We start from the raw sequence: 25,675 nt of genomic DNA, 5'->3' as shown, positions 1-25,675 counted from the left end.
ATTGAAATCTTCCAGTAATACTGTATTGGGATCTATCTAGGATTTAATGTCAAGAAGTATTTTTTAAATTTTTTTTTAGTTGTTGATTGACCTTTATTTTATTTATTTATATGAGGTGTTGAAAATCGAACCCAGTACCTCTCGCATGACAGGCAAGTGCACAATTGCTGAACCACAGCCACAGACCCTTAAAAAGTATTTTTTAATTTAATATGTTGACATTTGGGGCATATATATATATATATTAACTATCATTATTTCTTCTTGTTGGATTGTTTCTTTTACTAGGATGTAATGGCTCTCTTTTTCTCTTGTGATTAATTCTTGCTTGAAATCTGCTTTGTCAGGTTTGAAAAATGGCTACTCCATTTTGTTTTAGGAGTCCATTTGCATGAAGAAAGTTTTATTCAATCTTTCTGCCTTCAGTCTGCAAGTGTCTTTACCTATGAAAGGAGTCTCTTGCAAACAGAATTTGGTTGGATCTTGTTTTGGGGTCCATTCTGCTAGTCTATGTCTTTTAATGAGGAAGTTGAGACCATTTACATTCAGTGTTATTATGGACATATTATTTGGATTTTGGATTATGTATTTTGAATTCTTGCTCAATGTAGATGTCTTTTTTTTAACAAAGGTGAGAAAACAATTTCTTCTAAGTATACTTTCTTGGACTACAGTCCATATCTCTTATCATTGACGAATACATCTTTACCTTTATGAAGCTTCCAGTGTTGATATTAAAATGCTTTTTAGCATTTAGTCTTGTTCCTTTTAGGTAACATTCACTCTTTCCCCTGTAATGCTATTTAAAAGATTTTGAATATCTTATATTAACCCATGGATTTTAGAAATTACATCATGATCTGTCCAAACCTGTGTTATTCAACAAGAACTGTGTCTTGGGCATGCTTGAGTCTTTTGAGTTGCAAGAAATGAGATTTTTAAGATTAATCAATTAAATTTCCCATTTGTAGATAAGAGATTTAAAACTGGTTGTTGCAGAACAGATGTTTATTCACCTCCTTATGCTGTTTCATGGAATATCAATAAAATAAATTAGTTCACTCTGATGTCTTTTCAAAGTACACAAAAAGCAGAGAATTGACAGGTATAATTATTATGATAGGCCAGAGGCACTTGGCTATATTCTTCACACTCATGTGTGCACATCTAAACCTCATTAAAAGGGTATTCCTTAAAGCAAATATAATATTCCACTAGGGACTGATCAGCAGAGATGGGTGGTTCTCACAAAAGCCTCATTCTACTACTTAGAGAATCCACCTGCTTATACTTTCACTAAATGTAGCTCATAGTCTCATTACCAGCTATAGTTGTTCCATCGTAGTGATGAGTCAAACTGAATTGAATATTCACTAATTTTCATGACTGTTACTAATCCATCTGTCCTAGGGAAGTTTATTTCTTTGACTCAAGCCCAGGATTTTATAGTTACCATTGCAGAAGTTTATCCTATTTGATTCAATTTGACATGTAGGATTTTCTTTGAATGATATGTCTTAATGAAGATTCACTAACATCATCCTTTGTGTCTTTCAAGTTGTGAATTTATACTACATTTTCCCTGAGCCATTGAATAATTTGATGTCACCAATGAGTAATGGAGTTATTCTGAGAAGAAAGTTCTCTTGGTTGATTATCAGATGAGATTATTAATGAAATTGCAAAGATATAAACCACCTACCTAGTCAATTTCATTGTCTTATCCATAAGAACCTGTGAAAGGCAGGTTCAGATATATTTGAGCAAATCTATATTGTCAAAGGTCAACTATAAAATCACTAAACATTGACCTTATGGTTCTTATGCACTTTTTGAAATTTGTTTCACAGTTATAAAAGCTTTCTCTGTTACTGACTGGAATTTTGTCTAGAACTAACATTGAATTCATTGACCAATCATTTGTATCATCACATTTTTGTTTAAGTATGATACACCCTTAAAATGTACTGCTAGATAGAAAGAAAAGGAATATGACTGTGGAGACACACTAAAACTTGAAGAGGGCCAAGAAAGCATTCCATAAATAAAATAGTCTTGACCTGAGTGGAATTTTGCCACATGTAAGATTTGTAGGAAACTACAAACTCCTCCATCACAATAGGGGAGCTTTATTTTTCTCCTTTTGGGGGCATGTTGGACTTAGTGTCTCATTTCTGAAGACTAGATGTGGTGGTAGCAAGAGTAGATTCTAAGTGGTATTCGGGCCTCCACTCACTCATATCAGTAGCTCTGGAGAAAGTTAGCTGTCATTCAGGTAACCTAAGGAGAGGCCCATGTGGTCAGGAGCTGAGGCCTCCTGCCAAAATCTATGTGCAGGAAACATGTGGGAAGCTGATCCTGCAGAACAGTCTATTACTCTGATGTACTGACTGCACCACAAGAAGAAACTGACTCAGAACTACCCAGGGAAGTCATTCCCAAATTTCTCACCCACAGACACTGTGAGACAACAAATGTTTGGTATTAAACAAATATGTTTGGGGGGATATTTGTTTTAATGAAACAAATAACCAACATATTATGTGTTAGAAGGTAGTATTTTTACCCAATGTTTTATTCACATATTGGAAGAATTTTATTAATTAGAGAAACACATTTATATACATACATATATTTTTTGAGTTGCAAGAAACTGTTTTTAGTTTACTAAAATGAGATTTTCATACTAAGAAAAGTAAAGAATGCTTTTAAAGGCTCTATGTACATATCATGTACATAAACATAGACAACTATTTGGTCTTGTCAGTGTGTGTGTGTGTGTGTGTGTGTGTGTGTGTGTGTGTGTGTGTTTAGGAGAAAAAAATCAATTCAGAATTATAAAATAGGTCAAGATATAAATGAAACTTACAGCTACATCTTGGAGGAGGTATCCAGCCACTACTTGTACATTTTGCAGTATTTCCCCTGGTTGCAGGATAAAAACCACTTTTACATTCATATCTGATTTCATCTTCAGTTCTGTGCTTAATCCTTTCAGGTGAGTAAACACCATTTGGAATATAAGGAGGATTACATGTTCCTTCTGGAAAAAAAAATAGGATGTGTGAATAGTGTGGAAATCAGTACTCATTAAAATTAAGTATATCAAAGTAAGACTATAAGTGATATTTATTTGTCCCTAGAGGAGCACAACATGACATTAAAATAAACATATCCTCACATATGACTATATATATATCCTCATATATAACTCCTGTTTAACTTACTGTGGTTTTCACCAATATATTTGTTTCTCCTGAACTGTAAATCCCTCTTTGTCCAAAGCCATCACATACTTCATGATACTCCATGTCTGGCAATGACTTCATCATTTATAACTTCAAATATATCTTCCACTTTCTTCTATTTCTTTGGGCACTGTTGCTCTCATAAGGATTGTTACGAATATACATAGACTCTTCTTCTTTCCACACAACTGGTAGGATATCACATCCCTTCTTTGAATTAAATGTGGTCATATGACATAGATAATTCAATGTAATGAAAATTAAAACAGAAGAGATTTTTAAAAGACGTTGTGTGAATTTTCATGTTCTCACCCCCACATCTGCAATAACTGAAGAAGAACATTGGAAAGATGATGCCTTTTTCACCTGATTCTTAGAACTAGTTTACCATATTTCACTGCATTATCATTGCCACTGTTACAGGATTCTTCCACAGAGAGACCAGAAAGGAGGGCATTCAACAGGAAGCAGAGTATATTAGTGTTGGCACTGCTCCAGTGGATTTATATCCAAAGGCCCAGGCCCCAAAGCAGGAGGTGTTGCCTTATATACATCTTGTTAGCTCCTCTTTATCTGCTAGCTCTTTGTCTCCCATATAAGGTAATATACATTCTAATTGGGCATTATATTTCTATACTATAGATTTGCAACAGTGTTACAATAGAGTTGTGGAATGTGCATGGTGATTTTGATGGTGCCATGTTTTCTTTGTTCTGAGAAAGTCCCTACCATACCACTGCATAAATATATGTTCATGAGTATTCCATGCATTCTAATCTTGGACCAAGACAGTTAAGTAATGAAGAATTTCAAGTAATACCTGCACAACTTTAAAAAATTTTTCATATGTGAAACATTTAGTAGCACTTCACTTTTGGGCAAAAAAAAATGCAGAAAATCTGCAATGATTTTTCAGTGAAATACTGTGCAGGGGCCATTCTGAACTATATTAGAAGTGAGCACAAACCAGAAACAAAGTGTAGTTTGTTAAGATATTGATATACTGCGATCTATTTTTTGGAAAACCTTTTTTGTAAAGGGTCTCTTTTGCAACTACTTAGGTCTGGCAATGTAATATAAAAGTAACCATACCCAATACATAAATAAATGGACATTGTTGTGCTCCAATACAACATTTCTTTACAGATGCCTGCAAATATCTGAGGACAGGAATTACTACAATATAGCTATGTCTTCTTGCTATTTTTTTATGGTTATGATTTCTTAAACTCTTCAATCATCTATATTCTCTCTTCTAAGTCATGATCGTTGGAAGACATCCCTTTAAAAGGAGGTAGGCAAAAAAGAACACAATATTCAGATATACTTCTTGTGGGGAAAAGCGCTCTGCCTCTCTGCATGACATCCTTCCATGAAGAAGCTGGGAGTTAGGATTTCTTTTTCAGCACCATCATCACTGTTGTTCCAAATTAGACCCATTGCTCATGAAAATCTCCACTTTCTGGATCCCTTTAATTCCATTATCTAAATAGAGATTTACCTCATCTGATGTTAACATAATTTACTCTTTAGAGCCAAATTCTAGGCTTTAGAAGAGCAATCTATGTATTTGAGAATTGCAGATTATTTAACTTGGAAAGCCTATGACAGTCCTGAGTCTGCTCCTGGAATGTTTTATCACCATGAACTAGCTACTTAATAGTATATTTAAGCCTCTGGTTCTATTTATTTTTATCTTGAGAGAATATGTCATACAAATAAGTATCGAAAGGACTTTGCACAATTAATTCTTACAAATTTAATACTCTTTTTTTGAGAAAAATAGATTGCTTACATAAAATGATTATATTAATTAAAATAATTGGGGTTGGGGCTGTAGCTCAGTGAATGGTAGAATCCTTGCCTAGTATACAGAAGGTCCAGGGCCCAATCCCACGTACCACAAAAATAAATAATAAATAAATAAATAACCAATAAAATTCTTTTGGTGTAGGGTACCAAGGAATGAACTCAAGGGCACTTGACCACTGAGCCACAACCCCAGCCCTCTTTTGTATTGTATTGAGATAAAGGGTCTCAATGAGTTCCTTAGTACTTTGCTGTCACTGAGGCTGGCTTTGAATTTGTGATGCACCTGTCTCAGCCTCCCAAGCCCTGGGATTACAGACATGCACCATCGCACCAGGCCTGATAAAATTTTTAACAAGAGACAGAAAATAAAAATAACCTTACCTTCACATGAGGGACTTGGACTCGTAGCATTGCCTCTTTCATTGTTTTCAAAACCTTGATTACATTTATATTGAAATATTTCATTCTCCTTATAAATTTTCGTTGGAGATACAGAATAGCCATTTCTAATTTCTGGCGATGTGCAGGAAATTTCTAAATACAAGGGATTAAATTCTAAAATGTTTATTATGAACTAAAGGACTATGACCAAGTTGTGTTTATATAAAAATAGACAGTGGAGAATGGGATAGACAGCAGAATACATCAGTCACTAGAAAGGCAATTTGTAAATCAATGGAAATGTAACTGATGTGACACAGCAATCTGTATACGGGGTAAAAATGGGAGTTCATAACCCACTTGAATCAATCTGTGAAATATGGTATAATAAGAACTATGTAATGTTTTGAACAACCAACAATAAAATAATTTAAAAAAAATAAAATAAAATAAAAAAATAAAAATAGAAATTAGGTAAATCAGCCAACCAAACAAAAGTTCTCTTTTGGCTTGACTGTCTGATTTATCTGTTATTCTTAACATCAGTTGCTATCATCTGTTGCTCTTTATTTTTGCCAGAAGCTAAATTTCTGAGTAAAATTATATTTCAACATTAGTTTAAGGGTAAATTAGTCCTTTGGCAGTAATTGATAGTAATACTCATCAAATGTATATGTGATATTGAATATAGATTTACTGTGATAAGTATTTTCTCCAAGTGACCTATAAAAATAAAACATTTTCTCGTTATTGATTAGAGTACTTATTCAACAGAAAACTTTCTCAAGGAAATTTATTCAACTCATTTTTCATTACATCTTTGGAAGTAACTGAGATTCTGCTTTTGTCTTCACCATCTATACAGGTTTTCTGTCAAAAACAAAAAACACAACAAAACAAACACACAAACAATAACAACAGAAAACTGCCCATCATCTTTGACACCACTTCTCTCAAACACTTTTCCCTGAGATAGTGACAATGATAACTGTTTTCCGAAATCCTCTTCTTCCATCTTCCTAATCTCTTTTTCTTGGGTTTAACTACAAAAACTTCCAAATGGTCACCTTATTCCTCCACTTGAAATCCTTCACCAGTTCCCAAATCAGTCTTCATTAAAGCTAAGTTCTTAAGAATGGTGCATTAGCTTCTCAGTACCTTGTACTGGCCTGTCTTCAGTTCATCACTGATTATCACCTGACTGCATCCTACGCAAGGCCCCTGTGGACAGTGGACAAGGAACAATAGGACTTCACACTTATTGAAGCCTCACTGCCTTTCTATGTTCCTCTTCTGACCTTCCTGGGACTGGCATGCTTTTCCCTTCTTCATGGTCACCTAAAAATAGTCCTCTCTTCCTGTAAGACTTTCCTTAAGCATCTGTAATTCCAGGAAGGTTCTGCTAGTCATGACATCTAGCTGTGACCATAGAAATCCCATATATGAACCTCTAAAGTATTTAACTTAACATTATTATCACAAAGAACTATTTCTATTAGAATTCTTAAGAAACTTTTTATTTTTTATTTTTTTACTGTAATGTAGACTAGATAAAAAAATATGAATAAATCAGAGGTTTTAGACAATAAATAAATAAATATGGCAGAAACTTCTTCCCAACAAGAATAGGTTAAATGAAGTATGGTAAATATTAAATTAATTGGTCATAATGTTTAACTTAAAAGCCAAAATTATTGATGAATCAAGATATACAAATCAGCTGTTTCATGACAAAATAAACTGAAGAAATCATGGCTTACACTTAGAAATTTTTCTAAAATAAATTATTTATTTGATGGATTCAATTATGTTCAGCAGTTCATTGTTAACTTTCAGCATAAATATGAAAGAGAATCATTTCCTAGAAATAAGTTATCAAAGATGAGTTATTCAAAAATATAATGCCATCATGATGCATCAGTGGAAACAAATAATAAATATTTGGCATCCAGAATTAAAAATAGACTTTTCTGGAGATCAGCACAGAAAGGCTGAGCATTCTCTTTCAACCTGTAAGAGCCAACTACAGCCAGGAGTGGTATTATATGCTGTAATCCCAGCAGCATAGGCTGAGGCAGAATTTCAAGTTCAAAGCCAGACTCAGGAACAGCAAGACATTAAGCAACTCCATGACACTAAGCAACTCAAACCTTGTTTCTAAAGAAATACAAAAAAGGGCTAGGGATATGGATCAATGGTTGATTTCCCCTGAGTTCAATCCCTTGTACCCACCACCCTGAAAAAAGAGCCAACAACAATATATTTATGGTTAGAGTATGGATGTTGATGTCAGATAATAACCTAGGTTTAAATCTAGACTCCCTATGCTGTGGATCTAGGCTGCATGATTTGATTTTTGTTGTGGTTTACATGTGAAGTAACACCCAAAAGCTCATGTGTGAGACAATTCAAGAAGATTTAGAGGTGAAATTATTTGATTAGGAGAGCCTTAACCCTATCAGTGCATTAATCCTCTGATAGAAATTGACTGAGTGGTAACTGAAAGTAAGTAGGGTGTGGCTGGAAGAGGTGGGTCATTAAGGGTATATCTTTGGGGTATGCATTTTGTATGTTGTGAGGAGAGAGTCTCTCTCTCTCTCTCTCTCTCTCTCTCTCTCTCTCTCTCTTTCTCATTTTTGATCATCATGTCCTGAGCTACTTTCCATTGCTTCATTATTTCACCATCATGTCCCTTGAGCCCCAGGGAATGGAGCTGGCTATCCATGGACCGAGACCTCTGAAACTGAGAGACCTCAAATAAACTTTTCCTCCTCTAATTGTTCTTGTTAGTTTTTTGATCAATCAGCCAACAATTTTGCACCAAACTTTCTTAAATTATAGAGATGATACTAGTACATACAAATCATAAAACTGTTTTGTAGGTAGAAAATAGATGACATATAGAAAACTAAGATCAACTACAGGGATATTATACATGCTTAATAAACATTAGCTTTTTAATAATTATTGATATTCATTATTGTGTACAATGTTTTTAAATATATATTTTCATAAGAAAAACTAAGAACAATCAAGCAAGCAGTTAAATATATCTCACCCACACATCTTGGTTTCTCATTACTCCAATGACCATTTTCTGAACAATATATTTCTTTGTGTCCTTCACGTTTGAAGCCTGAATTACACTCAAACTGCATGACTTGTCCAGAATAATATTCCTCATCTGGTTCTGTTGCACTACTGATAATTCTCCCATTCTCTGGTTCTGTCACGGGAAAACACTTAACAACTAAAAAAACAAAAATAAAATTTTTCTAGTAGAATTTGAAAACTTTATAATGAAATTGTGTAAGTGTGTGTGTGTGTGTGTGTGTGTGTGTGTGTAAAATCATCAGAAAGATAAAATAGAGAAAATTACTTAAATATTTTTAGAAGCATTTGATACACCTGTTTGCAAAAGATAAAGGCTTGGTAACATTAAAATTACTGTTTATCTCTGATTCTTTTCTGTGGAAGTGAACAAACAACTACTTTGAATGGTAGTTTGCATTTTTATGGTAACAAGTAGCTCAAATTATTAAGAAATATATGTTTAGAATGACTAAATACAAAATTTCCATTTATGCCCCCAAATAATATAAACCAGCATTCTAAAAGATATAAAAGTAAACTTCATAATATTTATTTCAATAGAAAAATTGTTCTTATATTTTCTTCCTCTTCTACCTCAGTGTTCAAAATAACTTGAGTACTTATTTTGATTTTACTTAATATTTTCAAATATCCAAGGTTGTAGAAGTCAGCCCTTTTTACTGTAGAAGGACCCTGGATTCTTGTTATAATGAAAATTCTAGGAGTGCTTCTCTCTCACCCCAAAGATACTGATTCAGTAGGCCTTTTTTTTTAGTAACCCAAATCTCAGTTTTAACAAGGATCCCAAGGGATTTTGATTTACCTGTTTATTTGTTCTCTCTCTCTCTTATTTACCTATGTATTTATTTTTGTGGTAGTGGAAATAAAACCCAGTTCCTCGTGCATGGCTAATAAACACACTACCACTGAGCTATAACCTCAACTCCTATACTTGATATATCGAAACACAAAATATGTAGTAATAAAATGACTTGTCAGGCATGTTTGGTACATATCTGTAATTCCAATGACTTGGTAGCCTGAGGCAGGAGGATCACAAATTCAAAGCCAGCCTCAGAAACTTAGTGAGGCCCTAAGCAATTTTGCAAGACCCTGTCTCTTAATAAAATCCAAAAAAGACTAGAACTGTGGCTCAGTGATTGAGCACCCCTGAGTTCATTCCCTAGTACCAAAAATAAATTTAAAAATAAAAAATAAAACAAAATAACTAGATACATTGCTGCACTGGACAAGCAGAATGCAGAAAGAACAACTTTTTCAGATTTTTCAAAAGTTTCTTAAAGCCACCTACCTGTAGGATAATAAAACTAGATATCCACATTGAATATCCAGTTAAGTGGTTAGTATTCAGCAAGGGAAGGAACTGTACTGTATTATAAACCAGAAAAATAATTTAAATAAAAATATTTAATTATAAACTTAAGGATGTTTTGATGCCAAACATTTTGAAAAAGCTTAAATAGTGTAGCTGTCTTGACAGATTGTAAACTTATTTTATATTACCTTTCCATATAGGAATATCATTTGTCCATCCTTCTGCTTTACATTCACGGAAATTATTCTCGCTTAACATTCGATACCTGAAAACACAAAAATAACAGACTGGCAAGAGATTACATATTTGCATGCAGTTTTTAGCTTAATCCTATTCTGAATGTCTCTCAAAAACTCCATTTTATGGAAAATTAGCTACTTATACGTTTCCTCCTTCTTTTTCTCTTCCTTTATTTTACCTTCCCGACTATCCTTTCTCCCTTCCTACCATCATTTGTTCTTTCCTTTCTTTCTTCCTTCCTTCCTGTCTTAAATGTCTTTCTCTCCCCCTCTCTTTTTTTCTTTGAAAGACCTGCAGACTCACTAAATAATTTTCATGGGCCTTTGTTCATTTGCAAATAAGGATTGTTCTGCTCATTGTACAAGTAAAATAAATGTTCTTCCTCAAAAAAAGGAAAATGCTTTTATTTGTGACTAATTCTGTAAGGAAAGAAAACATTTTCATAAACCTAGTTTTAGTCACAGAGCCAAGCATTTATTCTATGTATCACTCATGTAAAGGAAACAAAATAATTGACTACTAAGATAATCCTGTAACTTCTCTACTAGCTAGAATGTACCCTCTTAACAGAGAAAGCAGATTTTCTGGTTATTTTTTTTCCACCTGCACCAGAGATCCATTTATTTCCCAAAGATTTTTCAGATATTCTGAAACATTCTGCAAAAGCCTCCCATGGTCCAAATATTTGGAGGGGAGAGGGGAGGAAAAAGAATGAAGTTGCGGGGCTCGGGATGTGGCTCAATTGGTAGCACTCTCGCCTAGAGTGTGTGAGGCACTGGGTTCGGTTCTCAGCACCACATAAATGTGAAATAAAAATACTGTGTCCACCTAAAAACTAAAGAAATAAATATTTAAATTTAAAAAAATGAAGTTGCCTATTTGATAGTTATTGGCAAAAAACAGTAGCTCACAATACTCAAACCCAGACAAGCAGAATAATAAAAAAAAAAAAATTAAGGTTTTTTGAAACTTCTCAAAAATTTTATAATTCCTGTAGGATTATAAAACTGGATATCTGAATTGAATATCCAGTTAAATGGTTAGTATTCCGCAAGGGAAATAACTAAAGGCAAAAGATCAAAAAGGGTTAGTTGACAAAAAACAAAGAATAAAAAAATCTCTTCACTGGGCTGGGGCTGTAGCTCAGTGGCAAAGTGCTTGCCTTGCACATGTTAGGCACTGGGTTCAATCCTCAGCACCACATAAAAATAAACAAATAAAATAAAGGTATGCTGTCCATCTACAAATATAAAAAAAAAAAATTAAATCTACTTCAACATCTATAACCCAGTCAAAAGATTTATATCCCCTTGAAAATAAATTTAAGAGTTAAATTTACTTTAAATAAAACAATTTTAAAATAACATAAATTATTTTAGTTTGCTGGATGATCTCGACACTTCATTTCACTGATAAATATCAGTGATTTCACTGACAAAGTTCTGTTGGACACTGAGAATAGCCGGAACTCTCATAGTGAAGCTATAGCAGAGTTACCCCTAGTGGACACAGGGTGAGGTAAAGAGAGCCAGAATCAGAGGCAAGTCTGTAGCTAATTTCTTTAACAAGTTATAAATATGAATTGTTAAAATTGAGGAAATCAAGTAAAAGAAATTTATGGATTTTGATTCCTTTCCAAGTCATTGTTGGAACCTAAAGGGAAGACTTTTCTAGAAATACAGGGAGATTTCAAAAATAGAGCAAATCAAAAAGTTCAGGCCCAGATTGGCTTAACCTACGTGGTTACATATGAAGAAGACAGTAGTAATGACTGAGAGTTGGACTGAAAATGTGTTTGAAAAACTTCCTTTGAAGAGGCCAAACTATTAAGAACTAAAACTTATTGGGCATTTGAAATATTCCAGGATATCTTTTAAGGGCTTCAAGCATGGATCTTATTTCTTTCTCTCACTAATCCCATGATGCACATGATATGTGTTCACTTTAAAAAGAGAGCAAAATTCAAGTGAAGACCTATTTATACACACAGATACTGAGAGTTGAAGGTTTGCAACATGGATTTAGTGTCCAGCCTGACCTTTAAACTATCACATTTTCTTGCTCCAAATCAAGAAATGTTTGAAGGGAGAATAATGATTCAATTTATAATCTCTTGATTCTTCTTGTTTAGTATAAAATTACAGTGATCAGATCATGGCTTTCTAATGTACACAATTTTCTGCAAAATAAGTTTTTTACCTAGAGAGGAATAATAGAGAAGAACAAATACTAAGGAGGTACCGTGATGAGATCAGTCAGGAAACCTGACTGGCTGGTTAGAAGGCATAAAATCAATGATTCCGAAAGAGTAGCATTTTTGATATGAATGAGAAAAAGAATTTGTATAACATGGAAATTTCAATAATAGCATTTATAAGTAAAACTTACAACCAAAGAATTGCTTCTTCCTAAATTTTATAAATTTATAATTTTATTATATGTCCAATTATCCCCAACATAAATAACCCAAAATACCCTGCAAATAGTACAATGTAAAAAAGATTCCTTGGGTGAACATTTACTTACATGTGAACTGTTTTTCCATATACTTATTTAATACAGCTTGAATTTCTTAATGTTAAGAGTATGATATACATATATAATAATTTATATTGTACCTTAATTTTAAAGTTATTTGTGTATATAAATTAGTACAGTTCCTCTTTAGTATTTGAGTTATAAACCTTTTCAATATTGACTACATACCCCTCATCACATTTATAAACAACTTTTGCACCATATTCAAATTTATTTCCTACTTCAAGATGAAAAGAACCAAATGGAATATCCCCAGGATGTCCACAGGGCTTCTCTAAAATAAAAATAATATATGTATATGTATTAGTATGTTATACAGGGAACACATTTTATGTAGGAGTTGGTGGACAAAGATATTTGGCATTTAATTAGAGGACAACATTGAATATAAGGAAAATTGAAAATAGCAAAGCTATTATTTTATAATTGAATGTGTTTTTGAATTTTGTCGGATTACTGTCCTCTTTTTTAAAATAATCATGTATTGTTTTGTATTAAAATGATAAGAATGATATAATTCAACCATTATTGTTATAATATCAAGTATTAAGCATTTTCACAACTAAAAGATTTCATAAGTTTCACACAAAAAAATGAAGTACTCGGGGCTGGGGTAGTGGCTCAGTGGTAGAGTGCTCACCTAGCATGCAAGAGGCACTGGGTTCAATCCTCAGCACCACATAAATGTAAAATAAAGATATTGTGTCCACCTAAAACTTAAGAATAAGTATTGTTTAAAAAAGTGAAGTACTTACTCTGACATATCCTTCCTGGATTAAGAGCCACCCATTCTCCATTTCTGCATGCCCTTTTGATGGTACCAAGTGTTCTATAGCCAGGGTGGCATTTGTAGGTAGCCTGAGTACCCTCTGGGTAAGGCTGGTCAGGCCAGGAACCTAACAGAATTTCTGTATCTCCTATTGGAGGAGGTCCTTGGCAATCTGCAAATAATAAAAGAAAACATATGATATGTTGGGGTTGGCTTTGCTTTTAAAAATACCTATGTGGTTACTGATCCATCCCTTGTGGGAATGAGTGTCATGGGTTGGTTTCGATGTGTCCCCAAAAGCTCACTTATAAGATAATGCAAGAAGGTTTAGAAGAGAAATGAATGGGTTATGAGAGCTTTAACCCAATCAATGAATGTATCTATTGATGGGGGGATGGGGATTAACAGAGTGGTAAATGAAGGTGAGTAGGGTGTGGCTGGAAGAGATGGGTCATTAGAGTATTTGGTCATTTTGTATCTGGCCAGTGGAGCCTCTCTCTCTCTGCCTCCTGATCATCATGTGAGCAGCTTCCCTCTGCCACACTCTTCCCTGCTGATGTTGTGCCTCACCTCAAACCCTGAGGAATGGAGCTGCCTATCTATGAACTGAGAGTTCTGAAACTGTGAGCCCTCAGATAAACTTTTCCTCCTCTACAATTGTTCTGGTCAGATCTTTTAATCACACCAACAGAAAGCTGACTAGAACAGTGTGCATGTAAAACAGTGTGTGTGTGTTTAAAAGTAAATTGTGGGATTGAGAGGATTAAATTAATTAAATCCAAGTGAGAAAGCCCTATTTCATGCAAACATATGGTCTGGCTATTTCTTACCTGGTTAGGACTGCCAGCTCTGGATATGGATTGATGATCTGAATTTGAATAAATAGAGGAATGGTAATGAAGAAAGGAAGAACCAGATGAACTTTGAGAGATTACATTTAGCATAAAATTTTCTGAAACTTGGTAGAGTGCTCACCTAGCATGCACGAGGCACTACTGAGGTTTTGGACTGAAATTTCCCATATTCTCAGACAAAATGTCCCAATAGGAAAAGTGGCCTGCTTTAAGTAAACAGTATCTTTATTGAACATATTTGCTATATTTGAAAATCACTCAGGATCAAATTCTAAAACAGGAGTTAAAGCATCAAAGAAGCAAGTAAATTTATCAGTCTTTTGGGATAGAGGAACAAGATTCTAACCAGGTTCTCAATTGAAAACATATGAGCGTACCTGTACACACGCGCGCGCGCGCACACACACACACACACACACACACACACACACAGTCCTCTCTTTGCATCTTTTCATACCAGAAGTGGTCTGACACAAACTAAAATGTAACCCAGGCCCAAATGAGTTTAATTATATCAAAAGAAAGCAAACACTCATTGGTGGGAGGAGTTATATAAACTTAAGTCATAACATTCCATCTCATACAAAATGTATGGACTCAAATGAAAATTAAAGCACACATGAAAGGAGAAAAAGTCTGTCCAGGAAGAGAAAATAAAGTTAGTAAATAGCAGACACTTAGCTCCTGAAGCTACAATGCTATCAATATCTTTAGAATAACTCTTTTAAGTATGTTAAAGAAACTATATAAAGAAGATGTAAATAAGTAAAAATAAAAAGATACCCAAAACAAAGTGACTGTAAAAATCATGTATTATTCTGAAAGTACAGAATAAATATGTGAAATAATGTCTCATGAGTCATATGGACACAGAGGGAAATATATTAAACTTGAAGAAAGTCTAATGTAGAAATGCCACAAATGAAATACAGAAAGGCTAAAGTGCATAAATAAGAACAAATCAAACAGAGTAAAAAAATGTGTCATGCAGTGTCAAGTAACAGAACATATGAATAACTGGAGTTTCGAAGGAGGGAAAATTGACAGAAGTAATAACTGAAAAATTAATAGCTCAAAGGTACCTAAAATTGATTAGAGAAATCAAAACACAAATGTAAATCTTGGCAAACTCCCCCGAGTATATACACAAAGGAAACCTATATTTAGGCTCTGCTAAAACAAAATAAAAAATTAAAAAACATAAGCAAAAAACCTTAAACACATACAGAAAAAAAAATTTATTTTGAAAACACCAAAATAACAACTGAGTCTATAATACTAAATGTTGAAGCATGAAATTGTTGTCTTACATTTCTAAAATTAGATGCTTAAAATTTCATTTCTAAAATTAGTTAGGTGCTTAAAATTATATATCAACCGAGAATTCGTAAAGAAAATCTTATTTTGGGCTCACTAAGTCAGAGGTTTAATCCTTAAAACTATGAACTGAGAATAAATTATTTCTTTGCTAAGTTACTGTTATCAGGTACTTTGGTCACAGCGATGAAAAGCTGACTAACATATAAATTGATACTGAAAAGTAGGGTTGTTGCTGTGAGTAACCTGACCATGTGGTTCATAAGCCTTTTGAACTGGTTTGTGGCAGGAGTTTGGACAAGTTTGGAGATGCAGGCTGGAGAAAACTTAGAATGTTAAAAGCAAAGTTTTTTAGGTAATTCTGATGGGAGCGGAGAAGACCAGAATGTTGATAACAATATGAACAGTAAAAAGACGATGCTCATGAGGTTTCAGAATGTAATGAAGACTCTTAGGAATTGGATTAGAGACAAGTCACGTTAGATACAGTCACATGACAGCAAAGAATTTGTCTGCAATTTGCCCATGACCTGAAACTTTGAGTCTCAATCTATAGTTGATGGACTAATTAATCTGGGGAGTAAATTTCAAGGCAGCACAAATTCAGAAAGTTGCATGGGTATTGCTGGTGGTTATTAATCCAAGTTTACTATGATAATCAGAAGCAAAAGGAAACCCAAGAAAGATTCAAAAGGCTTTCAGTTTGGCCAAAGAAGTAAATGTAAAATTGGGGCCAAGAAGATGTGGTTGCTGAAGTGATTACCACCACTAAAGAGAAGCTAAGTGTTGTATACAGAGATACAAGGAAAGGTTCCTTGAGGGCATCTCAGAAAATTACACCCATAGAAGTCTTAAGGGTGTAAAATAAAAATTCATTTGAAAAGAGATCATAGGAGCACCCTGCCTCATGGGTCCTTAAATAATGTTCAGTTGTCTAGACTCAAGGGCCCCTGCAACCATAGTCAAGGAGCCCAGCTATTCCTTGAGCTGGCAGCAGGAGTTGGGGGTCACAGTTTGAGGCCAGCCTCAGTAATTTAGTGAGAACCTGTCTCAAAATAAAAAGTATTAAAAAGGTGGGCGATGTAACTCAATGACAGAGCACCTCTTAGCACCCAAATCCTCAGGATTAAAAAGAAAAAAATATTATAGAGTTGGTAATTGTATTAGGTGGTAATTGGCCCTGCTATGTTTTATTGTTATGAATTTCATAGTCCTAAGGGTAAACATGTCTTAATAAGATAATAGCTACACATGCTTTTGTGCCAAATAAGCATAATATTACAGGGCAGTATTCAATACACATTTTTAATAAAATATTTCATGGTATGCTATCTCTATATAAGAAACCACTGCAAATTCTTTGGCTCAAAAATAATTGTGCCGACAAAAATGCAGTCTAGTCAGGAATTGACAGGATGGTGCTTCTCTAGTCACCTGAATTTCATTAGAGAGGACTTGACTAGAAATGGAATATCCGCTTCCAAGATGGCTGACTCTATGGAGCACCTATGCCATGCTGATCAGATCCTTGCCAACTGCCTGAGGGGAAAGAGAGGGACTGGCCTGAGCATGAGCGCAGCACGCCCCCTTCTCGGTACTCACCCAGAAACAGCGGGTTATGTCCTGGGGAAGGAGGCCATCAGGGATGGCGCAAGGGCCGCATCAGGCTGCACCCACTCACCTGCTTGGCTGCGCCTCCATCTCAACTGGCCACCATCTCAGGAACAACTTTGTTTCGCAATCTGCGTGTCCGCCCTTCTGGGGTCCGAGCCACCCCGTTTTCCTGCCTGGGTCCTGTCCTGGGGGCAGCCACGCAGCAACAGCACATTCGTGTGAGGCAGGTGAGGATCCTCCTGGCCACCCTCCGCCAGGCCTTGGTGCCTTCCTGGGAGGAGCCCGCTGTCCCTCCTTGGGCTTGCTGCCTGGGGAGGGCCTGCTCTCCTGGTGACACTCCCTGGGGGCTAATGCTGCCCTCCACCTGTGACCTGTGGCCTCCAGACCCAGGGCCAGGAGGCAGGGTGGCAAGGTCCTGCTGCGGGGCCCTGCCAGGGGCAGCTGGGCTCTGGGCCTGCAGGCTGGGGAGGGCCAGGGCAGGCAGGCTGCCTCCCTTGCTGCCCCTCTGCCTCTGCCGGGGCCATAGGTGCTCCCCACGCGGCTGCTGTACAGCTGGCACGACCCGCCTGGAGTGAGAGGTGGGCTTGCTGGCACTCCTCTGGCGGGGCAGGGTGGCTGGGAGAGAACCCGCAGAGGACCTGGGCTGGAGCCCCGAGTGCACAGACCTCCTCTGGACCGTGAAGCCCACCCCCTGCGAGTGCTGGTGCTTGAGCAGGAGGTATGTCGCCATGGCTTCGTCATACTTTCGGCCCTTCAGGGACATCCAGGTGTCAGTGAGGTGGAAACCCAGGTCAAGCATGACCTTCACTGTGGAGGGATCTGGGCGGAAGCGGCGGCGGGACTTCCTAGCAGCGATGATAAAAGGCCACTGACCCCATTTCAGCCACGAGTGCCTGGTGACATCGGCCATGGTGGGCCTATCCATGGGGTCCAAGGTAAGCATGTCCGCCAGCAGGTCCTCAGCTTGGAAGGACACGTGGGATGGTAAGACGTAGGAGCGGTGCAGCACCTGGTCCCTCAGCTCCTCCAGGGTGTCCCCTTCAAAGGGCAGGTGCCCCGTCAGCATCATATACAGGACCACACCCAGGCTCCACACGTCCACCGCGGGCCCGTAGTATGGCTGTTCCAGGAACATCTCCGGGGCCCAGTGGGTGACCGTGCCGCACACCGTGTCCAGCAGCTCTCCCCGCCTGAACTGGCAGCCCAGGCCGAAGTCACACAGCTTGACGAGGCCTCGCGCGTCCAGCAGGATGTTCTCTGCCTTCACGTCCCTGTGCGCGATGCCCTGGGCGTGGCACGCGCGCAGGGCGCTGGCCACCTGCTCGAACAGTCCCTGCGCCTCCCGCTCTGGCAGGCCCACCCCCTCGGGGATGTACTGCAGCAGGTGGCCCCAACCAGCGTATTCCATGACCATGTACACGCGGTCATCGGTCTCCATCACCTGGAAGAGCTGCACCACACTGGGGTGTTCAACGGTCTTCATGATGGCCACCTCGGCCTGAAGGAAGGCCGGGTCCAGCTCGCCCTTGCGCACGGTTTTCACTGCCACCTCCGCCCCTGTCAGGATGTGGCGGGCCAGCCTCACCGTGCCAAAGTTGCCCTGCCCGATGCACCTCAGCACCTCATACTGGCCCGTCAGGGCATCCTCCGAGGACGAGCTGGCCTCCAGGCCCCGCTGGGGGCTCCTGGGCACCTTACTCTGACTCTCGCTATGTCTCGCCATCAGCGGCCACACCACCCGAGGACACTACAGTAAAATAACACAACAAGCAAAGCAAGACTAAAACAACAAAACAACACAACAACACCCCAAATCAAAGAACAAAGACACTCACCAGAACCGCCAAACCACCAACCACCAACCACCAAATGCACTGAATAGCTGAGAGTCCAACAGGTCACCAGCAGGAGCTTCCTGCACAATGGACGAAGCCCAGCTGTCGCCCCTGCCTTTTATAACGCCCCATGGAATGCCCTCACAATCACCCCTTGTGAGGTCACGGCCACAAATGGCCCTGTGCGCCCTGCCTGGCCCATGGTGCTCCTCTCCCTGGGGGTTCTGGCCCCCAGGACCTGGCACTGGTCATGATGCGAAGATCAAAGTCCACAAGCTCAAGGATAGGTGCGTCCTGCCCACCCAGTGTCTCGCACACCTACCAAAACCTGTAGTGGGCTCCAATGGCCCTGGTGTGTCTGGTCCCAACACCCGCAGCTCCTTTGGCCTTCGGTCCATAGCACCTCCACCCTCCTTTGTCTGCCGCCTCAGAGAGGTTGGTGTCCTAATGTGGTGGCCCTTCACTCACATCACCGCACCTCACACAATGCCCTGTCCCCTAAGACACCCGGGTCCAGCTTCTTCACTCCAACGGGGCTGAGAACAAACGTGCCTTGGTCCACATTTCCCCCAGAATTTCTGAGACACCTCCCTCTCCAGGAACCCTGAAACCCCCAAGGCAGTGGTTTCAACTATGCAAAGCGATCCAGGACACACCTGTAGGCCACCAATCCTAGACTCCACAAATGGGTCCTGCCGTGGCACAGAGAAACACAGGTGTGCCCAGAGGCCTTGCCCTGTCACACTCCTGCCCCTCGCCATCTTAGGCTAGCTCATCACAATAAATCCATGCGTTCAAGTTCTGGGTTTCCCCGGGTCTGATGAGTCCAAGGTCAGGTGGCCAGGAGATTTGATGTGTGCACAGAACTAGCTTCCTTCTCCCTCACTTGGCTTCCTTGCTTTGTCCTCAAGAGGTGGAGAGGAGGAAGGAGTAAACTCAACTCTACCTCCTCCTTTCCCCAGCTTTCCTACTACCACCTTCTTTTTTTTTTCATCAAACTAGTTGTGGACACCAGAGACTAATATACCACACAAGAACTTGACCCCTTAGCTCTACACTGTTCCCCAGATGAACTTCAAAATGGTGCTCCCAAGTCCTCAGTCTCAACCTTTGAAGGCATTTCAAGTGGGCACCATCTTACCAGGCTTCATAATGGTGTCTGCGTGTGTGTGTGTGTGTGTGTGTGTGTGTGTGTGTGTGTGTGTGAGCGTGTGTGAGTGAATGCATGGGCACAAGTGATATTGGGCACATGTGATATTGGGGAGCTATCTAGAGTCTGTGCCTGCTCCCCGAGTGTACCAGAAAATGCCATAATTTCTTCCTTAAGGCTGAAAATAGGCCATTGTGTATATATGCCACGGTTTCTTTATCCATACATCTGTTGAAGGGCACCTAGGTTTGTTCCATAGCTTAGTTTTTGTGAACTGAGCTGCTCTAAACATTGATGTGGCTGTATCAATGTAGTAGGCTGATTTTAAGTCCTTTGGGTATAAACCAAGGTGTGGGATCGCTGTGTCAAATGGTTTTTCCATTCCAAGTTTTCTATGAATCTCCATACAGAGTTGTTGCATCAATTTGCAGTCCCACCAGCAATGTATTTAGTGAAACTTTCCCCTACATCCTTGCCAATATTGGTTGTTATTCGTATTTTTTATAATGGCCTAACTCTAGAGTGAGATAAAATTTGAGTTAGTTTTAATTTACATTGCTCTAATTGCTAGGGATGTTGAACATTTTTTCACAGCCTTTGAACAATAGTATTTCTTCTTCTGTGAAATACCTTTTCAGTTCCTTTTCCCATTTAATGATTGAGTTATTTGGGTGGGTTTTTTTCTTGATTGTTTTTGTTTTGTTCTGTTGGTGTTAAAGTTTTTTTCAGTTCTTTATATATACTGGAGAGTAATGCTCTATCTGAGGTGCTGGTGGTAAAGATGTCCCCTTCTGTAGGATGTCTCTTTACACTCTTGTTTCCTAAGCTGTGAAGAAGCTTTTTAGTTTGCTATCATCCCATGTATTGATTCTTGGTTTTACTTCTTACACTCCAGGAGTCTTCTTGACTCCTAAAGCCAAGATGATACAGCGTTGGGCCAACTTTTTCTTCTAGTTATGGCAGGGTCTCTGGTCCATTGCTTAGGTCCTTGATCCACTTTCAGTTGAGTTTTTGCACAAGCCTTTTGGTGCTCACATCATACCACACTGTGACATAGATGTTGAATATGGACCTACAGGAATTGATGTTTGCCCTGGAAGGATCTGGTCTTGCTTTGAATCATTCCTCTTTGTCATTTCCCTACTCCTTTCCTTTGGTAATGGGGACATTTATCCTGTGTGTGTGTCTTGGGAATGTGCAACTGTTGGTTTGATTTTTACAGTGGTTCACATCAAATATTTATCCTTGAGTCTTAAGAGAAGACTTTGAACTTGGATGTTTGAGCCATATTGGAACTATTGACTACAGGAACTCTTGGAGATTAATGAAATGCAATTCACATTGTCTCACAGACAACAGTTCTGGGAGCTGTGGGCACAATGTTATGTTTTGGATCTTACATGTCCTCATTAAGCCCATGTGTTAAAGACTTGGTCCCCATGCAGGTGAGCTCAGAGATTAGGCCTTGAGCAGAAGATAGGATCATAAAGGGCTCTGAACTCACAAATAGATTATAAGAATGCTAGTGGATCCATCACTCAAGGGGTTATTTGGAGGTAAGAACTTGAGAATGTGCTCAAGGTTGGAGGATATAGATATTGACCCTCTGTTTCTGGAGACTCCTTTCAGGGAGAAGGAAAGCAGGAGGAGATATACACAGACCCTTGGAGGTGTCACGCTCTCTCCTATGATCCGCCTCGTGTCTGTGCTTCACTGTTCATGAGGCTAAAGTGCGGGTCCTGTTTTTGTCATAGGGCACAAATATGCTTTCATGGGCGGGGGGATCCTGGGGCGAATCCCAAAGACAAGCATGAGTGAACACCCCCCCCCCACACACACACACACAGTAGGTGCTCAATAAGGCCTCTGGAATAAACAAGAACTCTAAGGCTTGCACAGTTCCATGACATGTCCAAGTAACTCAGAGGGTCAGTGGAAGAGAACGGATCTGAATTGAGTCTTCTGACCCCATGGTCGGCCTTGAATCCACATTCTAAGCAAAAAAAAAAAAAAAAGTCTACACCCCTCCTGTTCTGCTCTGACTCTCCCCAGTCCCCAGAGAGCTCATGCCTTGAAGGCTTGAACCTCAGGGGAGCAGTGCTCTGTGTTGGAGTCCTGGGGTAGGTGAATGGATCAAAGGCGCTGTGAGTTCAGGAATGGATGGAGACATTGGTGATTGTGTATCTTGGTGGGCTAGGGGTAAATGGTAGAGATATTAGGACGTGTGCCCAGCAGGAGGAGATAGGTCACTGAGGACATGATCTCTGGGCGCATGTTTTGTCCAGGGCACCTCCCCTTCTCCACTCTCTTCATCAGGGACCAGCAGGGTCAGAAGGTGCCCCACAGGGTCTGCATTGCTGGCCCCCAGGCAGCTCAGGAGCCTCCCACCTTCCCAAGCACTTGAGAGTCCTTGTTTGCCCAGGGGACCTCCACAGGACCCAGGAGTCCCTCTCTTGCCTTGCTCTATTCCCAGTACTACAAAACCACCCCTTCGCTCAAACGGATGGTGGCCCAGCCCCAACTCAGAGCAGGATGCAACCCAGACAAATCTCCCTGGTCCCCCTGAAAGCATCCAAGTGAGGAGATCTGTGAGGAAGAGAAATTTATTAAGAACCAGCCATGTCTGCCATGCCAGAAACAGGGGACAGAGGAGAGCACGGCGGGGGGAGGGGAGTCCTGGGAAAAGGATTCCCCAGTCTTTCTTGCAGACCAGGGAGGGGGTTGGTGGGAGAGCACTTGTCTCCAGGCATCCTGTCCCCAGCAGGCCCTCTGGACTGGAACTCATAGGAAGGAGGTGCCTGCAGGTGGCACGCCTCTATGGAGCACCTGCGCCATGCTGATCAGATCCTTGCCAGCTGCCTGAGGGGAAAGACAGGGACTGGCCTGAGCGTGAGCGCATCACGCCCCCTTCTTGGTACCCACCCAGGGACAGCGGGTTATGTCCTGGTGAAGGCCATCAGGGATGGCGCAAGGGCCGCATCAGGCTGCACCCACCCACCTGCTTGGCTTCACCTCCATCTCAACTGGCCACCATCTCAGGAACCAGTTTGTTTGGCCATCTGCGTGCCCACCCTTCTGGGGTCCGAGCCACCCCGTTTTCCTGCCTGGGTCCTGTCCTGGGGGCAGCCACGCAGCAACAGCACATTCGTGTGAAGCAGGTGAGGATCCTCCTGGCCACCCTCCGCCAGGCCTTGGTGCCTTCCTGGGAGGAGCCCGCTGTCCCTCCTTGGGCTTGCTGCCTGGGGAGGGCCTGCTCTCCTGGTGACACTCCCTGGGGGCTAATGCTGCCCTCCACCTGTGACCTGTGGCCTCCAGACCCAGGGCCAGGAGGCAGGGCGGCAAGGTCCTGCTGCGGGGCCCTGCCAGGGGCAGCTGGGCTCTGGGCCTGCAGGCTGGGGAGGGCCAGGGCAGGCAGACTGCCTCCCTTGCTGCCCCTCTGCCTCTGCTGGGGCCACAGGTGCTCCCCACGCGGCTGCTGTACAGCTGGCACGACCTGCCTGGAGGGAGAGGTGGGCTTGCTGGCGCTCCTCTGGCGGGGCAGGGTGGCTGGGAGAGAACCCACAGAGGACCTGGGCTGGAGCCCCGAGTGCACAGACCTCCTCTGGACCGTGAGGCCCACCCCCTGCGTGTGCTGATGCCTGAGCAGGAGGTATGTCGCCATGGCTTCGACAAACTTTCGGCCCTTCAGGGATGTCCAGGTGTCAGTGAGGTGGAAACCCAGGTCAAGCATGACCTTCACTGTGGAGGGATCTGGGCAGAAGCAGCGGCGGGACTTCCTGGCATCAATCACAAAAGGCCACCAAGCCCATTTCAGCCACGAGTGCCTCGTGACATCGGCCATGCTGGGCCTCTCCATGGGGTCCAGGGTCAGCATCTCCGCCAGCAGGTCCTGAGCGTGGAGGGACACGTGGGACCCTAAGACGTAGGAGCGGTGCAGCACCTGGTCCCTCAGCTCCTCGAGGGTGTCCCCTTCAAAGGGCAGGTGCCCCGTCAGCATCAAGTAGAGGACCACACCCAGGCTCCACACGTCCACCGTGGGCCCGTGGTATGGCTGCTCGAGGAACATCTCCGGGGCCCAGTGGGTGACCCTGCCGCACACTGCTTCCAGCAGCTCTCCCCGCCTGAACTGGCAGCCCAGGCCGAAGTCGCACAGCTTGACAAGGCCTCGCGGGTCCAGCAGGATGTTCTCCGCCTTCACGTCCCTGTGCGCGATGCCCTGGGCGTGGCACGCGCGCAGGGCGCTGGCCACCTGCTCGAACAATCCCTGCGCCTCCCGCTCTGGCAGGCCCACCCCCTCTGGGATGTACTGCAGCAGCTGGCCCCAACCAGCGTACTCCATCACCAGGTACACGCGGTCATCGGTCTCCATCACCTGGAACAGCTGCACCACGCTGGGGTGCTCCATGGCCCTCATGATGGCCACCTCGGCCTGAAGGAAGGCCGGGTCCATCTTACCCTTGCACACGGTTTTCACTGCCACCTCCGCCCCTGTCAGGATGTGGCGGGCCAGCCTCACCGTGCCAGAGACTTTCCCCTTTGTTTGGCTTATGTCCCCTTCCTCCGTTTTCAAAGTCAGAAACATTGAACTTCTGTCTGACCCTTTTCAACAGTAACATAGCTCTTACTCTTTCTCTCCCTCCTTCTCTCTTTCTTTCCACACATTATCTTGATTTCACCCACATGATCCAGAATACTCTCCTTAGTTCAAGGTCACAGTAACATCTCTAAAGTCCATTTTATCATTTAAAGTAACGTATTTCATATTCCACGAATGAGAACGTAGACATCTTTAAGGAGGCCCTTAGTTTTTCTACTACACTTAGAACCAAGGTGGAGGACCCGCACGCACAGCAGTAAACAAGACAAAGTGATTTTAACTAAATAGTGCTGTCTGATGCAAAGATATAAAATTACACTTCAAGATGTTGTTACTGAAATTTTAAAAACAGAAAAAAGAAATCTACAACAAAAAAACTCATTAAAGAATTATTTGACCTTGAGATCATTACCAATAAGGTGTTTATATTTCTCCACATGATCACCTTGGTTTTTAGGCATTATTGTCATTCAAAATGACTTATTCTCAAAGTTCAAAACTGAGTATATTAAAGGTTTAAAAATTGTACAATATAATATAAATGCTGATACTCAATTTAGAATGTTACATCCTGATTAGCTCATGATAAATTAAAATTATTTTAAGTTTAACATGCATTTAATATACCAACCTATCATATATCATAGCTTAGCAGAACAGTACCCTGTAGTATAGTGATTGCTCACTTTGTTGATCACAAGGCCAATTGGATGCTGTTAACTGCTGTTACTCAATACCATAAAAGTTGTCTACCATGTACTTCTAGTCGCAGAAACAGATTAAAGTATAATTTCTGCTGAATACATATCACTTTCATACTACTGTAAAGTAAAAAAAAAAAAAATCACAAATTAAACCACCATAATTTAGAGACTGTCTCTTTAAAGGAAT

At 40.6% G+C, this 25,675-nt stretch overlaps 2 protein-coding genes across 2 annotated transcripts in view; both read right to left on the bottom strand.

Annotated features, from left to right (window-relative positions):
- LOC308651302 (complement factor H-like) overlaps window positions 1-25,675 on the bottom strand; it is a gene marked incomplete at its 5' end in the record, with an annotated part of 122,863 nt that overhangs the window by 14,200 nt on the left and 82,988 nt on the right.
- Window positions 22,969-24,769, bottom strand: LOC308651303 (sperm motility kinase Z-like; the record flags this gene model as incomplete). The annotated part of the gene is made up of 2 exons (XM_081298221.1): window positions 22,969-23,046; window positions 23,669-24,769. The coding sequence occupies 2 exons, from the start codon at window positions 24,767-24,769 to the stop codon at window positions 22,969-22,971; spliced, it is 1,179 nt and encodes a 392-aa protein (XP_081154347.1).

Source organism: Spermophilus citellus (genome assembly GCF_964194105.1).
Source record: "Spermophilus citellus genome assembly, chromosome: 6".
Classification (NCBI taxonomy): Eukaryota; Metazoa; Chordata; class Mammalia; order Rodentia; family Sciuridae; genus Spermophilus; species Spermophilus citellus.
This window is presented reverse-complemented; position numbering and strand designations above follow the sequence as displayed.